Source organism: Chelonia mydas, chromosome 9 (assembly GCF_015237465.2).
Source record: "Chelonia mydas isolate rCheMyd1 chromosome 9, rCheMyd1.pri.v2, whole genome shotgun sequence".
NCBI classification, from domain to species: Eukaryota; Metazoa; Chordata; order Testudines; family Cheloniidae; genus Chelonia; species Chelonia mydas.
In genome coordinates, this window is record NC_057855.1 from 86,917,339 (window position 1) to 86,936,832 (window position 19,494).

General features: G+C 43.1%; 1 protein-coding gene across 2 annotated transcripts in view; it reads left to right on the forward strand.

The window, feature by feature from the left end:
* Positions 1–19,042, forward strand: part of THOC2 (THO complex 2) — a 107,704-nt gene extending 88,662 nt beyond the window's left edge. For both annotated transcript variants that reach the window (XM_037909450.2, XM_037909451.2), the window contains 6 exons: positions 6,732–6,869; positions 7,238–7,307; positions 7,386–7,543; positions 8,586–8,662; positions 8,775–8,822; positions 18,215–19,042. In XM_037909450.2, the coding sequence (XP_037765378.1) occupies positions 6,732–6,869; positions 7,238–7,307; positions 7,386–7,543; positions 8,586–8,662; positions 8,775–8,802 (471 nt within the window). In that variant the 3' untranslated portion in view covers positions 8,803–8,822; positions 18,215–19,042. The remainder of the gene's footprint in view (positions 1–6,731; positions 6,870–7,237; positions 7,308–7,385; positions 7,544–8,585; positions 8,663–8,774; positions 8,823–18,214) is intronic.
* Positions 19,043–19,494: the final 452 nt, after the last annotated feature.

Sequence of the window (19,494 nt, forward strand, 5' to 3'; positions counted from 1 at the left end):
ATGGCCGTCGTAGATCCCAGCACCGCTGCTCCTCCCAGTCCAGAGACAGCAGCAGATCTTATGCCAGCGCAATGTCCATTCGTAGCTGTCCTTTGATGGGCCAATAAAGCTACCCTTCTCCAACCGGTTGTGTGCTTTCCTCCCGGAGTGGTCATGGCTAACCTCGGACCGATGGGTCCTCAACACCATCTCCCTGGCTTACACCCTCCAGTTTACTTACTCCCCACCCCGTCCCTCTTGGGGGACCCGTCGCATGAAGCTCTGCTCGAGCAGGAGGTGGGGCAGCTCCTTGGACTAGGAGTGATAGAGGTGGTGCCTGAGGAGTTCATGGGCAAGGGGTATTACTCCCGTTATTTCCTTATCCCGAAGGCCAAAGGGGGGCTCAGGCCCATCCTGGACCTGCGAGGTCTGAACCAGTACATGGTGAAACTCAAGTTCTGCATGGTCTCCCTGGCCTCCATCATCCCCTCCTTGGATCCCAGGGACTGGTACTCTGCCCTTGATCTACGGGATGCATACTTCCACATCCACAAATTCGAGGGGCACAGGCGCGTCCTCCGTTTCATGGTGGGACAGAATCATTACCAATTCACGGTCCTCCCGTTTGGTCTGTCCACTGCCCCCAGGGTGTTTACAAAATGCATGTCGGTGGTAGTGGCCTACCTCAGATGGCGGGGGGTCCAGATATTTCCCTATCTGGACAATTGGCTTATCAAGGGCACCTCTTGGTCGCAGGTGAGGGATCACAATATGCTCCTCCTGTCCACGTGCACTGCCTTGGGCCTGTTGATAAACAACACCAAGTCCACTTTAGTCCCAGTCCAACGCATAGAGTTTATCGAGGTGCTCCTGGACACAGTGTCGGCCAGGGCCTCTCTCCTGCCAGGCAGATTCAAGACCCTGAAAGGTCTCATCGACCCGGTCACAAGGTTGCCAGTGAAAACAGCCTAGGTTTGCCTGCAACTCTTAAGTCACGTGTCGGCATGCACGTACGTAGTCCGTCACACCAGACTCAGGATAAGGCCCCTCCAGTTCTGGTTGGCCTCGAAATTCTCCCAGGCCACGGACAGAATGGACAAGGTCCTCACCGTGCTGGACTCTGTGATCACCTCCCTACGGTGGTGGTCTGCCCCAAACAACATGCTCCAAGGGGTCCCGTTCAGGGACAGGGTCCTGTCGTTGGAGCTGGTGTCCGACGCGTCTGACCTGGGTTGGGGGGCCCATGTGGGGAACTTTCAGACCCAAGGCCTGTGGTTGGCTCAAGACCTGACCCTACATATAAATGTCAAGGAGCTCAGGGCGGTGCGGCTGGTGTGTATGGCCTTCTGCTCGCACCTGGAGGGCAGGATAGTCAGGGTCCTCACGGACAACATGGCCTCAATGATCTATATCAACAGGCAAGACGGGGCCTGATCCTCTGCCACGAAGCCCTCAGACTGTGGGACTTCTGTATAGCCAACAACATCCACCTGAAGGCCTTCCACCTACTGGGCACCTGGAACGAGAGGGCAGGTCACTTGAGCAGGGACTTCTCGCAACACGAGTGGTCCCTCCACCCGGAAGTGGCCCACCAGCTCTTCCAAAGGTGGGGAACTCCCCAGGTGGACCTATCCGCGACTCGGCACAACTGGCAATGCCCCCGCTTCTGCTCCAGGGGGGGCCTGGGGAGGGACACTATCACTGATGGCTTTCTCCTGTCCTGGTCAGGCCAGCTTCTCTACGTCTTTCCCCCGTTCCCTCTATTCAGCAGGGTCCTGGAGAAGATAAAGATGGACAAGGCCCGGGTCCTCCTGATTGCCCCGGTGTGGCCCAGGCAGCATTGGTATGGGACCCTCAACTGCCTGGCGGTAGCTTTGCTGTGGCCATTGCCGCTCTGCCCAGACCTCCTCTCTCAGGACCAGGACCACCTCCTCCATCCCAGCCTAGTGGCGCTTCACCTCACGGCGTGGCTACTCAGTGGTTAGGTGGAGAGGAAAAGACATGCTCAGAACAGGTTCAGCACGTCCTCCTCGAAAGTAGACGGCCCTCCACTCGCCGCACTTATTTGGTGAAGTGGTCCCGGTTTTCTAGGTGGGCGGTGGACTGGGATGTCTCCCCGGTGGCCGCCCCGATCCAGCTTATCCTTGATTACCTCCTCCATCTGAGGGCCCAGGGCCTGGCGCTCTCGTCATTCAAGGTGCACCTGCCAGCCGTATCGGCCTTCCATCCACTGGTGCAAGGGCACACGGCATTTTCCCATGCTATGACTGGCCGGTTCCTTAAGGGTTTGGACCGTCTTTTGCTGTATTCTGGACCCCCGGTCCTGCAGTGTGACCTAAACCTGGTGTTGGCTCGTCTCATAGGGCCCCCGTTTGAACCGCTGGCCACGTGCTCCTGGTTTCACCTCTCGTGGAAGGTGGCCTTCCTGGTTGCAGTCATGTCTCCCAGGTGAGTCTTGGAGCTCATGGCCCTGACCTCCGAGCCACCATACACGGTCTTTCATAAGGACAAGGTCCAGCTCTGCCCACACCCTGCTTTCCTCCCAAAGGTGGTTTCTACCTACCACATGGGTCAGGGTATTTTTCTACCGGTCCTCTGCCCCAAGCCTCGTGCGTCCAGTGAGGAGCGCCATCTCCACACGTTAGATGTGCAGCGGACTCTGGCTTTCTACCTCGAGCGGACCAAGCCGTTCAGAAAGTCCTCGCAACTGTTCATCACCTCGGCTGAGCACGCGAGGGGCCAGCCGATTTCCACTCAGCAGCTTTCCAGTTGGATCATTTCGTGCATCCGTTCCTGTTATCACCTGGCAGGTGTCCCCCTGCCACCCATTGTGAGGGCACACTCGACTTGGGTGCAGGCCTCATCAGCTGCCGCCTCGTCGGCTGCCTTTGTGACCCACATCCCCATTCAGGACATTTGTAGGGCTGCCACGTGGTCTTCGGTTCACACATTCACCTCACGTTATGCGATCGTCTCCCAAACCAGGGATGACGCTGCGTTCGGCAGGGCTGTCCTCTGTCCTGGGAACTTGTGAACTCCTACCCACCTCCAACAGATATAGCTTGGAATCACCTATTGTGGAATACACATGAGCAATCACTTGAAGAAAAGACAGTTACCTTTTCCGTAACTGGTGTTCTTCGAGATGTGTTGCTCATGTCTGTTCCACATCCCACCCTCCTTCCCCTCTGTCGGAGTTGTCTGGCAAGAAGGAACTGAGGGTGGGGGGAGTGCAGCGCCCTTTATACCGCTCCAGGCAGGCGCTGCTCCAGCGGTCGCGTGGGGCACTTCCCCCCTACGGGTACAGCTAGGGGGAAAAGCTTCCAGCACTGGTGCATGTGGCAAGCACGCACACCTATTGTGGAATAGACATGAGCAACACATCTCGAAGAACACCAGTTACAGAAAAGGTAATTGTCTTTTACTGTGTGTGGGGCGGGGAGTGGGTATGTCTGTTAAAACTGACTATTGAGATCTTGTGTTAATAAATAAAATGCTTTCCAATAATCATAACAGAGGTATTTATTAGCACAAATGTTGATTGTATCAAATTAAGCAACTTTGAACATTTCCCAATTAATTTATAGATTTTCATCTGTCATTATGCTTTATCATTTACAAAGAAACAAGTTTAAAAATGCATGAGAGAATTGTTGCTTACTGCAAAGTGTACATCAGGTATTATTGTACCTTTTAGCTCAGATTGCTTAAATGAGTCTTTACAAGAATTCTTTTTATATAATTTTCAAACAGCAGCAGTAATTTTGCAACTGCTAGTTGCTAATCTACTGGGTTTATCTAAGTGATTCCAATGCTAACTATACAGCATACATAGGAACATTTAGAAAGGGAGGCAGGAGCAGGAGCCTCAACTCCTTAATGTCCCAAATTCTCATAGTTTTACTGTTTACACAGTTGTCACTTCTATGTAACATATGTCATTTTAAATATTTGGGATTGTTAACTTCTTTTGAAAGCATTGCCTTTCTGATTTCAGAAATCCAAGTCATTTCTCTCCCACTCACATCTGTTAACAACTGGGATGTGTTGTGGTGGTGGGGTGTTACATTGGAAAAAAATGTATTCGCTAAGACAGTTTTTCCTAAACTAATTTCAGAAGTACAATTAAATAATTTGTATATGCCAATGCATTTGGTGCATATGATTAAGACAAATAGCTGAATTAAATATATGTTAAATAATCTGCAAATTGCTTATATGTTTTAATTCAAAATAAACAGCTCAGTTTTAGTGTTGGCTGCTGAATGTCCTTATGTATTGGGCTATAACATATGTTTGTTTGTCTGTTTATTTTATTTATTTATTTATTTGTATTATTGTAGCACTTAAGAGCCCCAGTTATGAACCAGGACCCCACTGAGCTAGGTGCTGTACTAACACAGTTTTTCCTGGCATTACTGTTCATGAAGAGCTTTTCTTCTGAGCTCTAGTTTCCACCTCCCACCCTCCCTTCCAGTTGCTCCTTCTTTCTCTGACTGAATGAACCGGCATGTGTTCTGCCAGTAAAATCACAACCCTCATAAAGTAGCACTGGAGTATGGACTCTGTCTATAGAGTAAGGAAGTCAAACCCTCTTCTTTCCATGATGCATGTCCCTAAAAATAAAAGGTGCACATTTCAAAGACTGAAGTACTCAACTGTCATTCGCAAAAAGAAAAGGAGTACTTGTGGCACCTTAGAGACTAACCAATTTATTTGAGCATAAGCTTTCGTGAGCTACAGCTCACTTCATCGGATGCATACTGTGGAAAGTACAGAAGATCTTTTTATACACACAAACCATGAAAAAATGGGTGTTTACCACTACAAAAGGTTTTCTCTCCCCACACCCCACTCTCCTGCTGGTAATAGCTTATCTAAAGTGACCACTCTCCTTACAATGTGTATGATAATCAAGGTGGGCCATTTCCAGCACAAATCCAGGTTTTCTTCCCCCTCCCCCTTTTTTTTCTTCCCCCCCCCACACAAACCCACTCTCCTGTTGGTAATAGCTTATCTAAAGTGATCACTCTCCTTACAATGTGTATGAGAAAACCTGGATTTGTGCTGGAAATGGCCCACCTTGATTATCATACACATTTTAAGGAGAGTGATCACTTTAGATAAGCTATTACCAGCAGGAGAGTGGGGTGGGCGGAGAGAAAACCTTTTGTAGTGGTAAACACCCATTTTTTCATGGTTTGTGTGTATAAAAGGTCTTCTATACTTTCCACAGTATGCATCCGATGAAGTGAGCAGTAGCTCACGAAAGCTTATGCTCAAATAAATTGGTTAGTCTCTAAGGTGCCACAAGTACTCCTTTTCTTTTTGCAAATACAGACTAACACGGCTGTTACTCTGAAACCTGTCAACTGTCACTGAAAGTTAATGGGAATTGAGTGCCTCAATCCTTTTGGTGCTTTTGAAAACCTCATCTTAAATGACCAGCAATTGACTAAGGCTTTCAGTATTCTTTTTTATATACTGTTGAGCAGAATGATTAATTCTAAGAAAATCTTAACTGACAGCTAAATATGAGGGAGTGGGGCAAGTGGGAAGAGTCTGGAATAGAAGATCTGCAACTTCCATCATCGAGCAGACTCCATGTTCCCTAGTGCTGATCTGTGGTAGTTGTGATATCCCCAGGAGAGTGCCTGCTATGGCATCTTGTTGGAGCAGGAATTGTGCACTGGGGGAAGGGAGCTGAACAGTCTGCACTTCATGGATATCAACAACCAGGGAGTGAAGTATGTTTAAAAATTATACTTCCTGAAACCTGGAAATAAAGCAAAGGAAATAAATTAATTTTGTTGGGGTTTTTACTCATTCCATGATGGTGCTTGTTTTTTCTTCCCACGTCCCTCTCCAAAACAATCACATCTGTCGCTAATGCTCTGAACAAAGAATATTGAAATTGCTTAAAAACAGAATTAATGTAATTCTGGGAAATTTGCAAAACAAACATGAAGAATTCTTCTCTCCAGTAGCCAGCAGTTTGAGGATTTGTGGCCCAGTTGAGTTGCCTCCATACTCATGTTTCTTTGATTGTTTACAGTATTGCAGTTGGAGAACCTCATTCAGTGTTCTGAGTATCTTCCAAAAATGTATGACTTAAAACACTTTGTGGTTTAAGATTACTGTTTAACAAAAAGTAATAACATGTTTAAAAACCAGATCCCGTTAAATCAGCCCTGTGTCATTTGTAAATTATTCTTCTGTATGCTGGAAATGTGTTGGGATGTATCATTTAAACCAGTTTTGAGAGTGATCCATAATTGGGCAAATGAAGTTAGTTCTGCATTACCTCTGTGGTACTGAAAGTCAGGATTTCCATATGCTAAGTATACTGTAGTAAGTCCAAGCATTTTCACTGGCAGAATCAACAATATTGCTACCTGGTTTGTGTTGAGTATATTAAGCGTTACTGGTAAACAACTTAAGGTGTATTTAGTACAACATTTACCTTAAGTGTATCTTCTGTTCAAGCTAGTGCTGATTCTTTATGCAAATAGATCTTGAATTTTCAGCTTTGTATAAGATGCTTTTTTTTAAAGAGTTTTTGAGTATTATGCTACATTTTTTTCCACAGATGGACAATAGAGGTGCCTTTAACCTTTTGCTTGGCTGGAAAGTAATAATGTTTAGTTTTTATTCTCTGAGATAGATATGTTGCAGTAAACAATACGATTTTTTTTCATGTCCACATTTAGGAAGACCTATTAATCCTCAGTAATATTGCCTTAATTTAACAGCACTACATTAACCATACTGCTCCTGCACTGTCCAAGAGTAAGGAGAGAGAAGTGGAGAAGAAAGATTTGGACAAGTCCAGGGAAAGATCCAGAGAGAGAGAGAAGAAAGATGAAAAGGATAGGAAAGAGCGAAAAAGGGTTTGTGACATTTTTATGGAATAGCTTAGAAAGTTGGTGCATGCTTGACTCATTTTTTGACTCTAAGTAATAATAATTACAATTGTTGTGGTAGCCTTTATAGACAGAAGTGACCTGCTGCAGGGTTTATTCTTCATTTGCCCTATTAATTCTTAAAAGGTCAGTACTTGACATTAATAGGTTCTAAACTGCATTTTAATCTTCCATGTCAAGAGAGTTAAGTTCAGAAACTTTAAACAAGCTTTAATCATGCAACTACCTTTCAACACTTGAAAAATATGGTATTTGTACAGTATTCTAATTAGGATGCTGGTTTAGAAATCAGCATCTGTTAATCTGCTAACATTATATAATTGTATTTGGTTTAGGATCATTCAAATAGTGACCGGGAGGTGCCACAGGACTCAACCAAAAGGCGTAAAGAGGAAAATGGAACAAGTATGTGTTTTATTTCATTTTTCTGTGCTTGAAGTGTCCAGTCATGATTATGAATTGTGTTACGGGGTTTTTTTCCAGCTGGTTCTTCAAAACATAGTAAAAGTGAAAGTCCATCTGATTCCCCTCGTTCAAATGAGAAGGAAAAGGAGAAGAATAAATCAAAATCTTCAGGCAAAGAAAAAGGTGATTCGGTCAAAACTGAAAAGATGGAGAAAAGTTCCTCTGGTAGCAAAAAGGTAAAATGAATAAATTTTCTCATTTGTCTATTACCTCTAAACCTTTTAATTGAAACATTTTGTTCCAGGTAATGCTTTGGAGTTATTTTTCAGCTTTTCAATGCCCTTGTGTATGGCCTAGGTTAAACACAGATATTGCAAATGGTAGAGGAAAATACATCTGGAACTTTTGGCCATGTAGCCGCAACTTTACACTCAGTAGTCAACTCTGACTGGATAATTCATGAGGGAACACCTTTCATGTTAGCAGCAATGATGGAGGAAACTTTTTGTGCCAGATAATACTTATTTTTGAATGCTATGGTGTGAGTTTATAGCCTAGATTGGGGGCTAAAATCTAAAAACAGCGTTTTCTATACTTTGGTTTAAGGAATTAAGTTTTTTTCTTTTTCAGTCCAAAAAAAAAAAATTACTTTCAGAAAAAAATTCTGAAATGGGGCCTTACTTAAATATTGATTTTTGCCACAGTTAGCATATATTTGATCAAGAAATCTACATGGGAAAACTCGTTTGGCCCTTGGAAAGGAAATGTGTTCAATTTGAAGACTATATTCAGTCATTAGAGTGTGAACCAGACTGACTCTACTTATGCTTTTAACTGCAAGTCTCAGTGCAGCCATATCTAAGAAGACACCACAGCGCCCATTTAGTATAGTCTTCTTTTGAAGACATTTTTAAAATGGTAGTGACTACAGTAGATCCGTCTTCAACTATGCATATGGAGTTTACTGGAGTTTTTGAGAAAAAATTGTTTACAGTAATGTAATATATTGTTAAATTGATAATGGAAGAGGCATTTATAAGTACACAAATATTACAGTATTCAGGATGAAAGTGGCCAGGGCCTATGGGGTTTTTTTTGAATGGTGGTGTGTATATGACAGTGCCTTTCAATATTTAGTAGCATCCCAGTGAAATCCTCATTTTTAGAAATATAAACCTTAATTGGCTCTGATGATTTTGGACTATCATACTTTATTATGAAATTCTTTGTACACTCAAACATATTTTGCTTTATTTTTCATATACAAATTTTGCACAGGAGTCTAGACATGATAAAGAAAAAACAGAAAAAAAGGAAAAACGGGACAGTGCTGGAGGGAAAGAAGAAAAGAAACAATATCCTTTTAACTTTTGATCACTGGAATTTTAAGTAGCATAAACAGTGAAGTAAGATAACTGTGTGTTCTTAAGGAATTAAAAAAGCATTTTTCTTTAATGCTTAATTTACTCATAAATCTTCAGACAAGCACAGATAATGAAGACTGTTCGAATCAAGGTAAGAATTATTTTCATGTTTTCCCCTTACCAAAGTATTGAAGATACCTGTTAAAGTCTATGGGTAAAATTTGCATCTCTGCCGTGACCCCTCTAAGGTGGGTTAAAGGGCCGGAGTGGCATAGAAGGGGATCAAAAAAAAAAAAAAAAAAAAATTCCCCAGCACATAAAATAAGGAAGACAGCCCCAAGCTGCTCTAAGAAGACTCTCTCAGAAGCCTTGACATAAGGGCTGAGTTGGGGGGCAAGAGAGGGGTGTTAGAGGGGGACTGCAACACATGATGATGTGGAGATTCTGGGCAGCTGGGAACAAGGCGGCTATAATGTTGACAGCCCTTGATAATCCACTTTCTGCTTGATAATCTTTTGCTACCAAGTTATTTTTGAAATGTAAAGCAGCACATAGGATACATTTAATTATCTGTAAGCCTGTGATCTCATACTCTGCTTTTTCTTCATATTAAGATACTTCATTATGCCTGTGTAGTCTTTGGCCTTTCCAAATAAGATTGGACAATAAGTGAAAGCTTTACATATAGTTCTTGAGAGACAAGTCTAAACAAGATCAACTTCAACATATTTGTGTTCAAATTCCAACTTGAATGTGGGTGTGACTCAAGAGAGATGTGCCAAAAACATCTGAAAAATTTTAATCAAGTTTTCTAAAATCCTCTTCCAGGGCTGTTTAGACATTGTCACATATACAGATTCATTAAAATATTGGTAAATAATTTACTTATACCAAGAAAAGCTGACAAATTCAGATTTGAAAGATAAAAATGAGTCTTTAGCAAGCAGTTCTGTGTTCAGGTATTTCAGGAGTCTCAGAACACTGTTCATTTTGTGGAGAGCAGGGAAGTGGTGCCCTTCTAGATTTCAAAATAATTCACCCATCCATCTAGTTTCAGAAGCCACGTGTCACAGCCGACCTCTCTCCAGAGGACAATGGACAATTTTACATTCTGTAAAATATGTGTAATTATGGCTGGTAAATATTAGAGTTGACTGATTAAACCATAGCAAATAATTTATTCAAAGAATGTAGCCTCTCTGTTTACCAGTTGCCTGTGAGCAGTTTATAATTTTCTTATATTTGTTCTCCATTCAAAATTACTTGATGAATTGTTTCTGTGGAAAATTATTGGTCTGTAGACTGATTTTCTGCATATTTGCAGAAAGCAAACATAAGGAAGAATGCAGCTGAAGCAAACTCAAATTTTTATTCAATTAAACATTCGTTGAAGTTTTAGAGTTAATTGCCCAGCTATAGTGAACATGGTTCTAAAATGTACTGCCACCTGGGTGAGGTCTTCAGCCTCTCTACCTCCCCTTTATGCCATCAAAATATAGTAGTAAGCTTTCACCATGAGCAAAAAGTCAGGGTGGCAGTACTTAAAACAGGAATACCATTCAGTATGTTATATGACAAACGAAGATGGAGATAAAGGTCAGAATATGTATCAGTAACTTAAGGGTCAAGCAAAGTAGTTTGTACTGTCACATGACCCCTGCTAAGAAGATATTTTGAAGTGTCCTCCACAGGAAAATTACAGCAGCACCTCTGCTGTGGTGTCTCTGACAGAGTAACCTGGAGATAACACTGGCGCTGGGGGGAGGGTGGCAGAGACCTTTTGCCCTGGACTCAGAGATAAAGAGGTGCAGGAGAGCTGCTTTCTCTTTTCTGCTCCACAGATATGGCAGGGGAAGGGGACTTACTTTGTGAAGTCACCTCACCATCCAGAAATGCCTTCAGAAGGCATCTTCTTCACTGAGACTGTTATTCCAAAAAGCAATTAGTAGAGCCTTGTGCAGATACAACATTTGTATTCACATCCAATCTGCAAAAATGGTCTGTGAATGTAAAGGAGATATCCATGTATTTGCAGGGCTGTAGCAATTAGGGAAGTTGAGTTGGCTCAGATTTTAGAAGGGTTTTGACAGTTTGTCCTGGTGATGTTGCTTGCCCAGCCACTAAAGCCAAAAGCAGGTATCTGAAGGGAGTTCCTGCATAATGAAAATCACACTGGTGCCCTGTGCCCTTTGGTGGGGTTTAGGGGGAAGGAGATGATGCCAGGAGTCAGGGTCCTAGCTATTTTGGGGACACTTTTCTCCTTATATATCATTCTGAGTTTAACCAAGGCACTAAACTATATTTGAACAGCTGGGAGCTGTGTTCTCTGAAGGGCCCTCATTTATGGAATTTACTTCCCTTGTTCATTCAACAAAGCCAGTGTCTGCTGACCTTTCGGAAATGGTCTCAAGCTTACTGATTTGCTTAAATGTTTTCTTAAGGGAGTGCGCTTGAGCAGGCTGAGTTCTGAGCCTAGGATAGAATTCTTTTGGGGCTAACCTTGTGTAGCTTATCTTCTATTAGAATACCAAACTACATGTGACCAGAAGTTCATGTATGTGTGCTTTCATAAATGGAGAATTGAAATATATTCGAATGAAGTATGATCATAAAAATACAATTTATCTAGCATAGTTTAAGAAACAAGCACTTAAGTAAATGTCAGTTCTTCGAGGAGTGTCCCTGTGGGTGCTCCATTTCAGGTGTTGGTACATCCTTGTGCCTTTGATCGGAGAATTTCAGGAGCAGTGCTTGTCTGGGCCACGTGTGCGTGCTCCCCATCTTGCACCTGGCACTGCACGACAAGACACTTCCTCCCCCGCAATTCCTTCTCAACCATCCTCAGTCTGACGTGGCGTTCCCAGCAATGTTAAGACTGATAGCTAAACTTAGAGTTTAGAATAGGTCTTTAGTACCCTCGTTAGGTTTACATATCCCTTTCTCCCCATTTATTTTCTTTAATTTTGTTTTTCCTTTCCCCCTTTACTCCAGGTTTGAATACCCCTTCACTTAGATAGAGTTCATCGTTAGGATTGAACCACTATAACTTGAGCCATGCCCAATTCACTGGTCTTCAAGTACTGCCTTTCCTGCTGAGAGGCGATCCCGTTTTGGATGGGCACTCTGAGTGTCCGATGCCTAGGGGAGACACATGAAGCTCACACCAGAAAGGACCAAAACCTACACCTCAAACTATTGTTAATGGAGAAGTCTCTGCACCCAGCATCTGATCCAGGTCTGCCGACCTCCCTTGGACAGTTTTCCCCAGCAACTTCACCCATATCACAGTGGAAGGCTCACTCTTCCAAAAGGCAATGAGGAAAAGGGCTTCAGCTTCTGTCAAGGAGCCGCCAAAAAGGAAGCACTCCCTGGCCCACTCCCCATCCTTAGTACCAACCATACTGTGGCTGAGTACTTACAAGGCACCAGGATCGTCTGGTACCACGAGTACCGTGAAAACCAGTGACCCTAAGTAAACCTACCTCCTCCGCTACTGCACTGACAAGAGGTGCCTCAAGATGCAGCACTGATACGCTCCATGGAAGTTATGGCGCCACCTCCTGTCCCAACAACTCAGAGTGCTCCAAGGCCAGCGCCGACAACTGCGACTACAAGAGCACTGTTGGCACTGACCACCTCCGTACCGAAACCATCGGCACTGCACCTCTTCCTACATCAGACGGACCTTCATGTCTCACCGATGCCTGAATCACCTTTTTCCACCACTGATGTTTCTCTGGCATGCACAGCACCACGTCAGCCCACTTCACCACTGGCTCCTCCATTCTATAGTGAGGAAGAAGATACTGAGGAGGAAGTTGCCTTCTCATCTCAGCACTTCTCTCCCGTTCAATCTACTGCAGCACTGAGTCCACCTGTACAGTCTAAACCTATCACAGGGCTGACACCATTCGCCACTCAGTGGCCCTACTGGGGGACGTACAGGAGACTACCCTAGACTCCAAGCCCATACAAGAAGAGGCTTAGAGCTTCCTCACCACTGTCAGTTGCTGCACTTTCAGAGCCCCCTGAGGAGAGCATTTGAAGAACAGGAGGAAACCCAGGAACAGGATACATCACCAACATTTCTTTCTCATCCCTGGACAAGGCCATAATGCCAATGCCACCGCCACCCCCAGCGGTGGATGACTTTAAATGCATTCAAGAACTCTTTAAAGAATCACTGATACCATAGAGTTTCCTCTAGAGGAGCTCCCAGAGTCCCAGCACAAACTACTGGGCATTCTCCATACATCCTTCTAATCTAAAATTGCGCTTCCCATAAATGACTGGCCAAAAACATGGCAGACCCCAGCTACAATACTGCCCACCTGCAAGAGAGCAGATAAGAAGTACTATGTTCCCTCTAAAGAACTAGACTTCTTCTTTTCTCACCCCGCACCAAATTCACTAGTGGTTGATGCTGTCAACCAGTGAGGCAGACAACAACAACTGAGATCCACTCGATACGACAAGGAGTGGAAAGGTTTGAATCTTTTTGGCCACAAGGCCTATTCATCTGCCACTCTTCAGCTCTGGATTGCCAATTATGCTGCCCTCATGGCAAAATACGACCCCACAAATTACTCCAAACTCACTGAATTTACAAAAAGAAAAGGAGTACTTGTGGCACCTTAGAGACTAACCAATTTATTTGAGCATAAGTGAGCTGTAGCTCACGAAAGCTTATGCTCAAATAAATTGGTTAGTCTCTAAGGTGCCACAAGTACTCCTTTTCTTTTTGTGAATACAGACTAACACGGCTGTTACTCTGAAACCTGTCACTGAATTTATTGACATCATACCGGAGGACAAAAGAGACCAATTTAAGTCCATAATTTCAAAGGGCCAGCTCCTATCCAGAACCGCCTTACAGACCTCTCTAGATGTGGGCGATATAGTGGCGTGCTCCACAGCCACCGCCATAGCTATGTGCCGGACTTTGTGGCTTCACCTGTCTAGCTTCCCAAGGAAGGTATAATCCACCGTCGAGGACCTCGCATTCAATGGCCAGAAGCTGTTTGCAGCAAAAACCGATGAGTCGCTTCACACCCTGTAAGACTCAAGGGTGACGCTCTGCTGCCCTTATATACACATCTGCATCAAAAAGAAAACAGGGTAAATATTACCCCACTCAGCACACAAGGTCTGTCCTGTATACCTCACAACAGAGGCACTATGACACCGAAAGACAGAGGCCTCCAAAGCATTGCCAACCTCCAGCTCAATCATCAACATCCCTCCAGCCCTCTGCAAAACAACAATTTTGTGGGTTTGGTTGAGGACCCAAAAGACCTCCCCCATTCTTCAGCACTGACACCATCACTAACCATCCACTGTTTTGGAGATGGGTTGGCTCCTTTCTACCTAGCATGGCAATCCATCGCCATGGATAAATGGGTTCTGGAGATAATCCATTCAGGCTATACAATACCATTCATCTCCATCCCACCTTCCCTTCCTTTCCCCTCTTCAGGACCCCTCTCACGAACACCTTCTACAGCGAGAAGTAAACCACTTACTACAACTGGGTGCCATGGAACACGTACCATCACAACACAAAGGGAAGGGTTTTTACTCCCACTACTTCTTAACCCAGAAAAAGAATGGAGGATGGAGGCCTATCTTAGACTTCAGAAAACAAATTCATAAGGGTCCAACGGTTCAGGATGGTCACATTAGCAAAAATAATACCCGTACTGGAACAGGGGAACAGGCTTTTGACCCTCAATTCAAGACACCTATTTTCATGTAACCATACATCCCATGCACAGGAGGTTCCTCAGGTTTACTTTGGGGACAGAACATTATCAATACAAAGTTCTGCTATTTGGCCTGTCGACAGCACCTTGGTTGTTTTCCAAAGTGTTCCCGGTAGTGGTAGCATACCTCCACAAACAAGGAGTGACCATTTTTCTCTATCTGGATGATTGCCTGTTAAAGGCACCCACCTTGGCAGATGCCATAGGCACTATGCAGATGACAATCATTCTCTTCTTGCAGCTGGAACTACAAATCAACACATGAAAATCAAGACTAACACCTGTGCAGAAACTGGACTTCATCGGGCCATATCTTGGTGCTCTAGAGGCCAAAGTGTCACTACCACCGACCAGATTTCTCATGATAGCCAGTCTGATCTCCACCGTATTGAACAGCCTACAGATATTGGCATGGACTTACGTCCAACTACTAGGCCATATGGTAGCAACCACGTTCGTGGTACGACACATGCGTCTTCACATGTGCTGCCTTCAGGGCTGGCTAAGAACCATGTACCACAGAAATGCAGACACTGTTCGTAATGCTGTTCAAAGTCAAAGACTCGCTACACTGGTGGACACAACCCAACAATGTGTGCATGAGAGTCCCTTTCACACAGACTCCACCTTCAATGATTCTCACAACTGACGCCTCCTTGATAGATTGGGGGGCCCATCTACAACATCACACAATTCAGGGCAGGTTGTCTCCCATTGAGACTCTGTTACACATAATTCTCCTGGAACTCTGAGCAGTTCGCAACATGTGCTTACACTTTCTGCCATTGATCAGGAACACAAGACTATACAGGTAATGACAGACAACATTGCCTGCCTGTTTATACAAACCAGCAGGGAGGGGCAAGGTCGCACTGCCTATGCACCAAAGTCATTAAACTATGGAATTGGTGTATCCAGCACGTCAGCATCTCAGCCTCGTACCTCCCAGCACATCAAAATGCCACAGCAGATACATCAAGCAGGGAATTCTCCCAGGACCATGAATGGGAACTAAACATGGTCCTACAGAGCATATTTGAATGCTGGGGTCACCCATCCATAGACCTTTTTGTGACCTCCCAGAATCACAAATGCCTGCAGTTCTGCTCGAGAGCAGGTTTGGGCTCCCGTTCCTTGGGCGATGCCTTTCTCCTCAAATGGGACATGCATATCCTATACATGTTTCAAGCTCTCCCTTGCTATCGACGGTAATACGCAAAATAAGAGCTGAAAAGGCCAAAATCCTCTTGATAGGCCCCACATGGCCCAGACAAACTTGGTACTTGCACCGTGCACTCTTCCAAATCTTCTCTCATAGGATGCAGGATAGGTCTGCCACCCAAATCTGGAGAGCCTTCACCTGAGAGCATGGCTCCTACCTGGCTCCAGCACAATGAACTAACCTGCTCGGAACTGGTGAAAGACATATTGGTAAACAGGAAGAGGACAACCACATGGAATACTTTCCAGCATAAATGGAAGAGATTTGCCATCTGGTGCCAAAACAAACAAGTCCAACCTGTTACCGCTCCCTTCCCAATTATTTTAGAAAACATGCTGGAACTAAAAAATTCCAGTCTATCTCTTAATTTGCTTAGAATACACGTCGTCGCTATTACTGCTTTTCAACCCAAGGTAGACAGGATATTGATTAGGGATGTAAATATCGTTTTTAAAAGTACCCGTTTAAACTATTAAAATTATATCTGTTAACCATTTAATCATTAACAAGTTCACAATTAACCCCATGTATATATTATCTTTATCAAGTGTGTTTACTAACAACAAAAACAGACTTATGTAAACCCACATAAATCGAAAATACTGATATATTCCTCCATGTTCTGCCATACTTTCGGTTTGTAGAACTGCAGATCAAAGCTCTAATCACGAGGTTACACAACCCAATTGCTACATATTTGCTGGTATTGCTGTGGCTTTTTTCATGTGCACATTAGGTATTACAATGTCACAAAACTATTTTACCAATGTGTTTTAAATGTTAACTGCAATATATTAACAGTAAGACTAGTACTTAATGGATAACGGTTTAATATTTTACATCCCTAATATCTATATTTGCCACTACCACTAAACGATTTCTATTGGGCATTAGAAATGTTTACCCTGAAATATGAGTGCCTACTCCACTTTGGGGCTTGAACTTGGTATTACGCTGTCTTACCGGAGCCCCATTCAAACCATTAGCAACATACTCACTAACACATCTGTCGATGAAGGTTGCATTCTGATTCGCTATCGTGTCCACCCAACAAGTGGGAGAGTTAGGAGCCCTCATGGCACACCCACCTTATACCATCTTCTTCAAAGATAAGGTCACTCTAAGACCTCACCCTAAATTTTTACCTAAAGTACTCTCCTCTTTCCACCTGAGCCAACCAATCCATCTTCCGTCGTTCTTCCCTGAACCCCATGGGAGCAAATGGGACTCCATATTATACACCCTGGATATCAGATGCGTATTAACATTCTACCTTGAGAGAACCAAGACCTTCAGAAAGTCATCAAGACTTATTTCAACTTCAGTACAATCTAAAGGTTCTGCCATTTCCAAGCAGAGGCTGTCCAAATGGATTTCTGGGTGCATTCACCTGTGCTATAAACAACATGACATACAACCCCCACCTAAGTATCCGAACTCTATCTACCAGGTCGTTATCAACCTCAGTAGCTTTTCTCAACAACATGCTGATCATGGACATATGTAAAGTGGCCATCTGGGCATCCACGCACATGTTTACAAAACACTGTGCAATAGATCAGAGCTCAAGATCAGGCGCATTGGTAGGACTTACAGTAATATCATCAATTACCTGCACAACTCCGAAGCCCCTTCTGTCCATCAAGGGCCACTGCTCAGCAGTCACCTGAAGTGGAGCACCCACAGGGACACTCCTTGAAGAAGAAAAGGTTACCCACCCTGTGCAGTAACTGAGGTTCTTTGAGATGGTGTCCCTGTGGGTGCCCCACTATCCACCCTCCTCCCCTTTACTTTGGAGTTCAATCTGTGGCCTCGGGTGGAGAAGGAACTGAGTGGGAGGTCTGATCGCGCTGCACTAGATAGGTGCTGACAACAGCATGAGACGGGGAGAGCGCATGCATGACCAGACAAGAACTGCTGCTGAAATTCTCTGATCAAAGGCGCCCACAGGGACATAATCTCAAAGAACAGGATGAGTAATCTTCTTTTACACATTTAGGTAATACACATCCAGTTATTTCTTGCAGTAAATTAAGGGGCATCTGGTATAACATTCACCTTACTCTCCTTTATTTGCGGGGTAAGTGTGCAAAAGTGCTTTTTAGAGCAACACAGAATTGTGGCAGCTAATTCCATTTCTGCTGCTTGCACAACCTCTTCTATTACATTCTCCATAATGTGTGTATTGCTTTATATTCATTGCTTTTATTTCTCATTTAGACATGTTAATCTTCTTGGGATAGTATACAACAGCTTGTTGAATTTCACTTTTTCCAATACTTGTTTTTGTTGAATTTTTATCTATTAAACAGAGTTTTCCGTTATTTTTATTTATAATCCCCAGTGCCTGATTGTGTGTGTTAGTGTAGTTCTCATTACAAAGTAGGAAATTGAAGTAATTGTCTGTAAAATCTAAAGATAATCAGAGTAGCCAGTTAAAATGGTATTTTTCCACCCTCATTGTTTGGACTGTGAATGAAAATAAATTCTAACAAGTTCTGAATCTTCTGATTCTTTAGAAATGACATCTAATTGCATTGGCATATGTATTTGTTGTAGGTGAGGTTGAAAGTGGAAGATATCCAGCTGTGACCAGAAATGTATTTTCAAGAGTATAGATTGCACAGAAATTTGTGAATGAAGAGGACCCATCTGCATCTCCTTAAATTATTCAGTTCTCTGCTTTATTTCCCCCATGCTGAACATTTAATTGTTGAGTTGTACATTACTGTATTTTAACTTGTTGCTTAGTTTCTCACATTTATTTTCAGTACCTGGCTGAAAGTGTTACCTATTCCATATTTTAGCACAATGTGCTGCAAACAGTTGCCATAGTGCAAATAAGGTTTCATGTGTACAGAGTTCCTCTTTAGGTTGTCTAAATACTGCCTGAGTTTAATGATTCTTTCAATCTGAACTGCATTCTTTTAGGTGTCTGAAAACCATAAATAAACAGTTATTGAACCATTTTTGAATTTACCTCATTTAAACTCAGTTTTTATTTATTACTTAGCCTGTTTTTAATATCAGTCACTAAAAACCAAGTGGGAGCACTGTTTTCATGCAATGCTTAGGAATTATTTGTATATTATGTGTACAACATTGAGCTGTTTAAAAAAAACAAAACAAAACAAAAAAAAATCCCAAACCTGCACTCAGTTGTCCCTTGCCACATCTTTGTTTGTCATGATGTTTTTAGATAAATTGGAAAATACTCTCTTCAAAAATGAAATAAATTAGGTTTCAATTCTACAGCTACAGGAGCTTTGTATCGCTGAACTTTAGTCTGAAAAGTTTCACAATGACATTTTTAAAAAAGAGAATTTTTTTTATCTGCTGAATTCTACCAGTGTAACCTTTTTTCTAAATAAACAATAGTTTTCTCAATGGGTCGTAAATCATTGTGTCTGTGTTGTCGCTTTATTGACAAAGGTAGTGCTAACAAAATTCAGTTTTAGTCAGTGTGAGCTAGCTTACTTTCCTTAAACCTCTTCCACTATGACTAAATCCCCTTTCAGTTGGTCTGCCTTACAAATCATTTCATACACATCTGGAAAAGACCTGGGTCATCTAGTGTGTCCCCCTGTGCTAGCGCTTGATCCTGTCTATCCATTGTGGATCAGGCACAGAAATCACAAATCTGCATTATGGTTTTGAATGCCTTTAATGATACTATTTCAGTAACATCCTTTATCAAGGAAGTCCACTAATTAATTTTACAGTGAATTAGGAAAAACACCCTAACCTAAATTTCCTCTTTTCTTGTCCATCTTAAATATTTTTCCAGCCCCTATACGTGGGGATCTAAATGTGTTCTTACTTCAGCAGAATGTATTAAA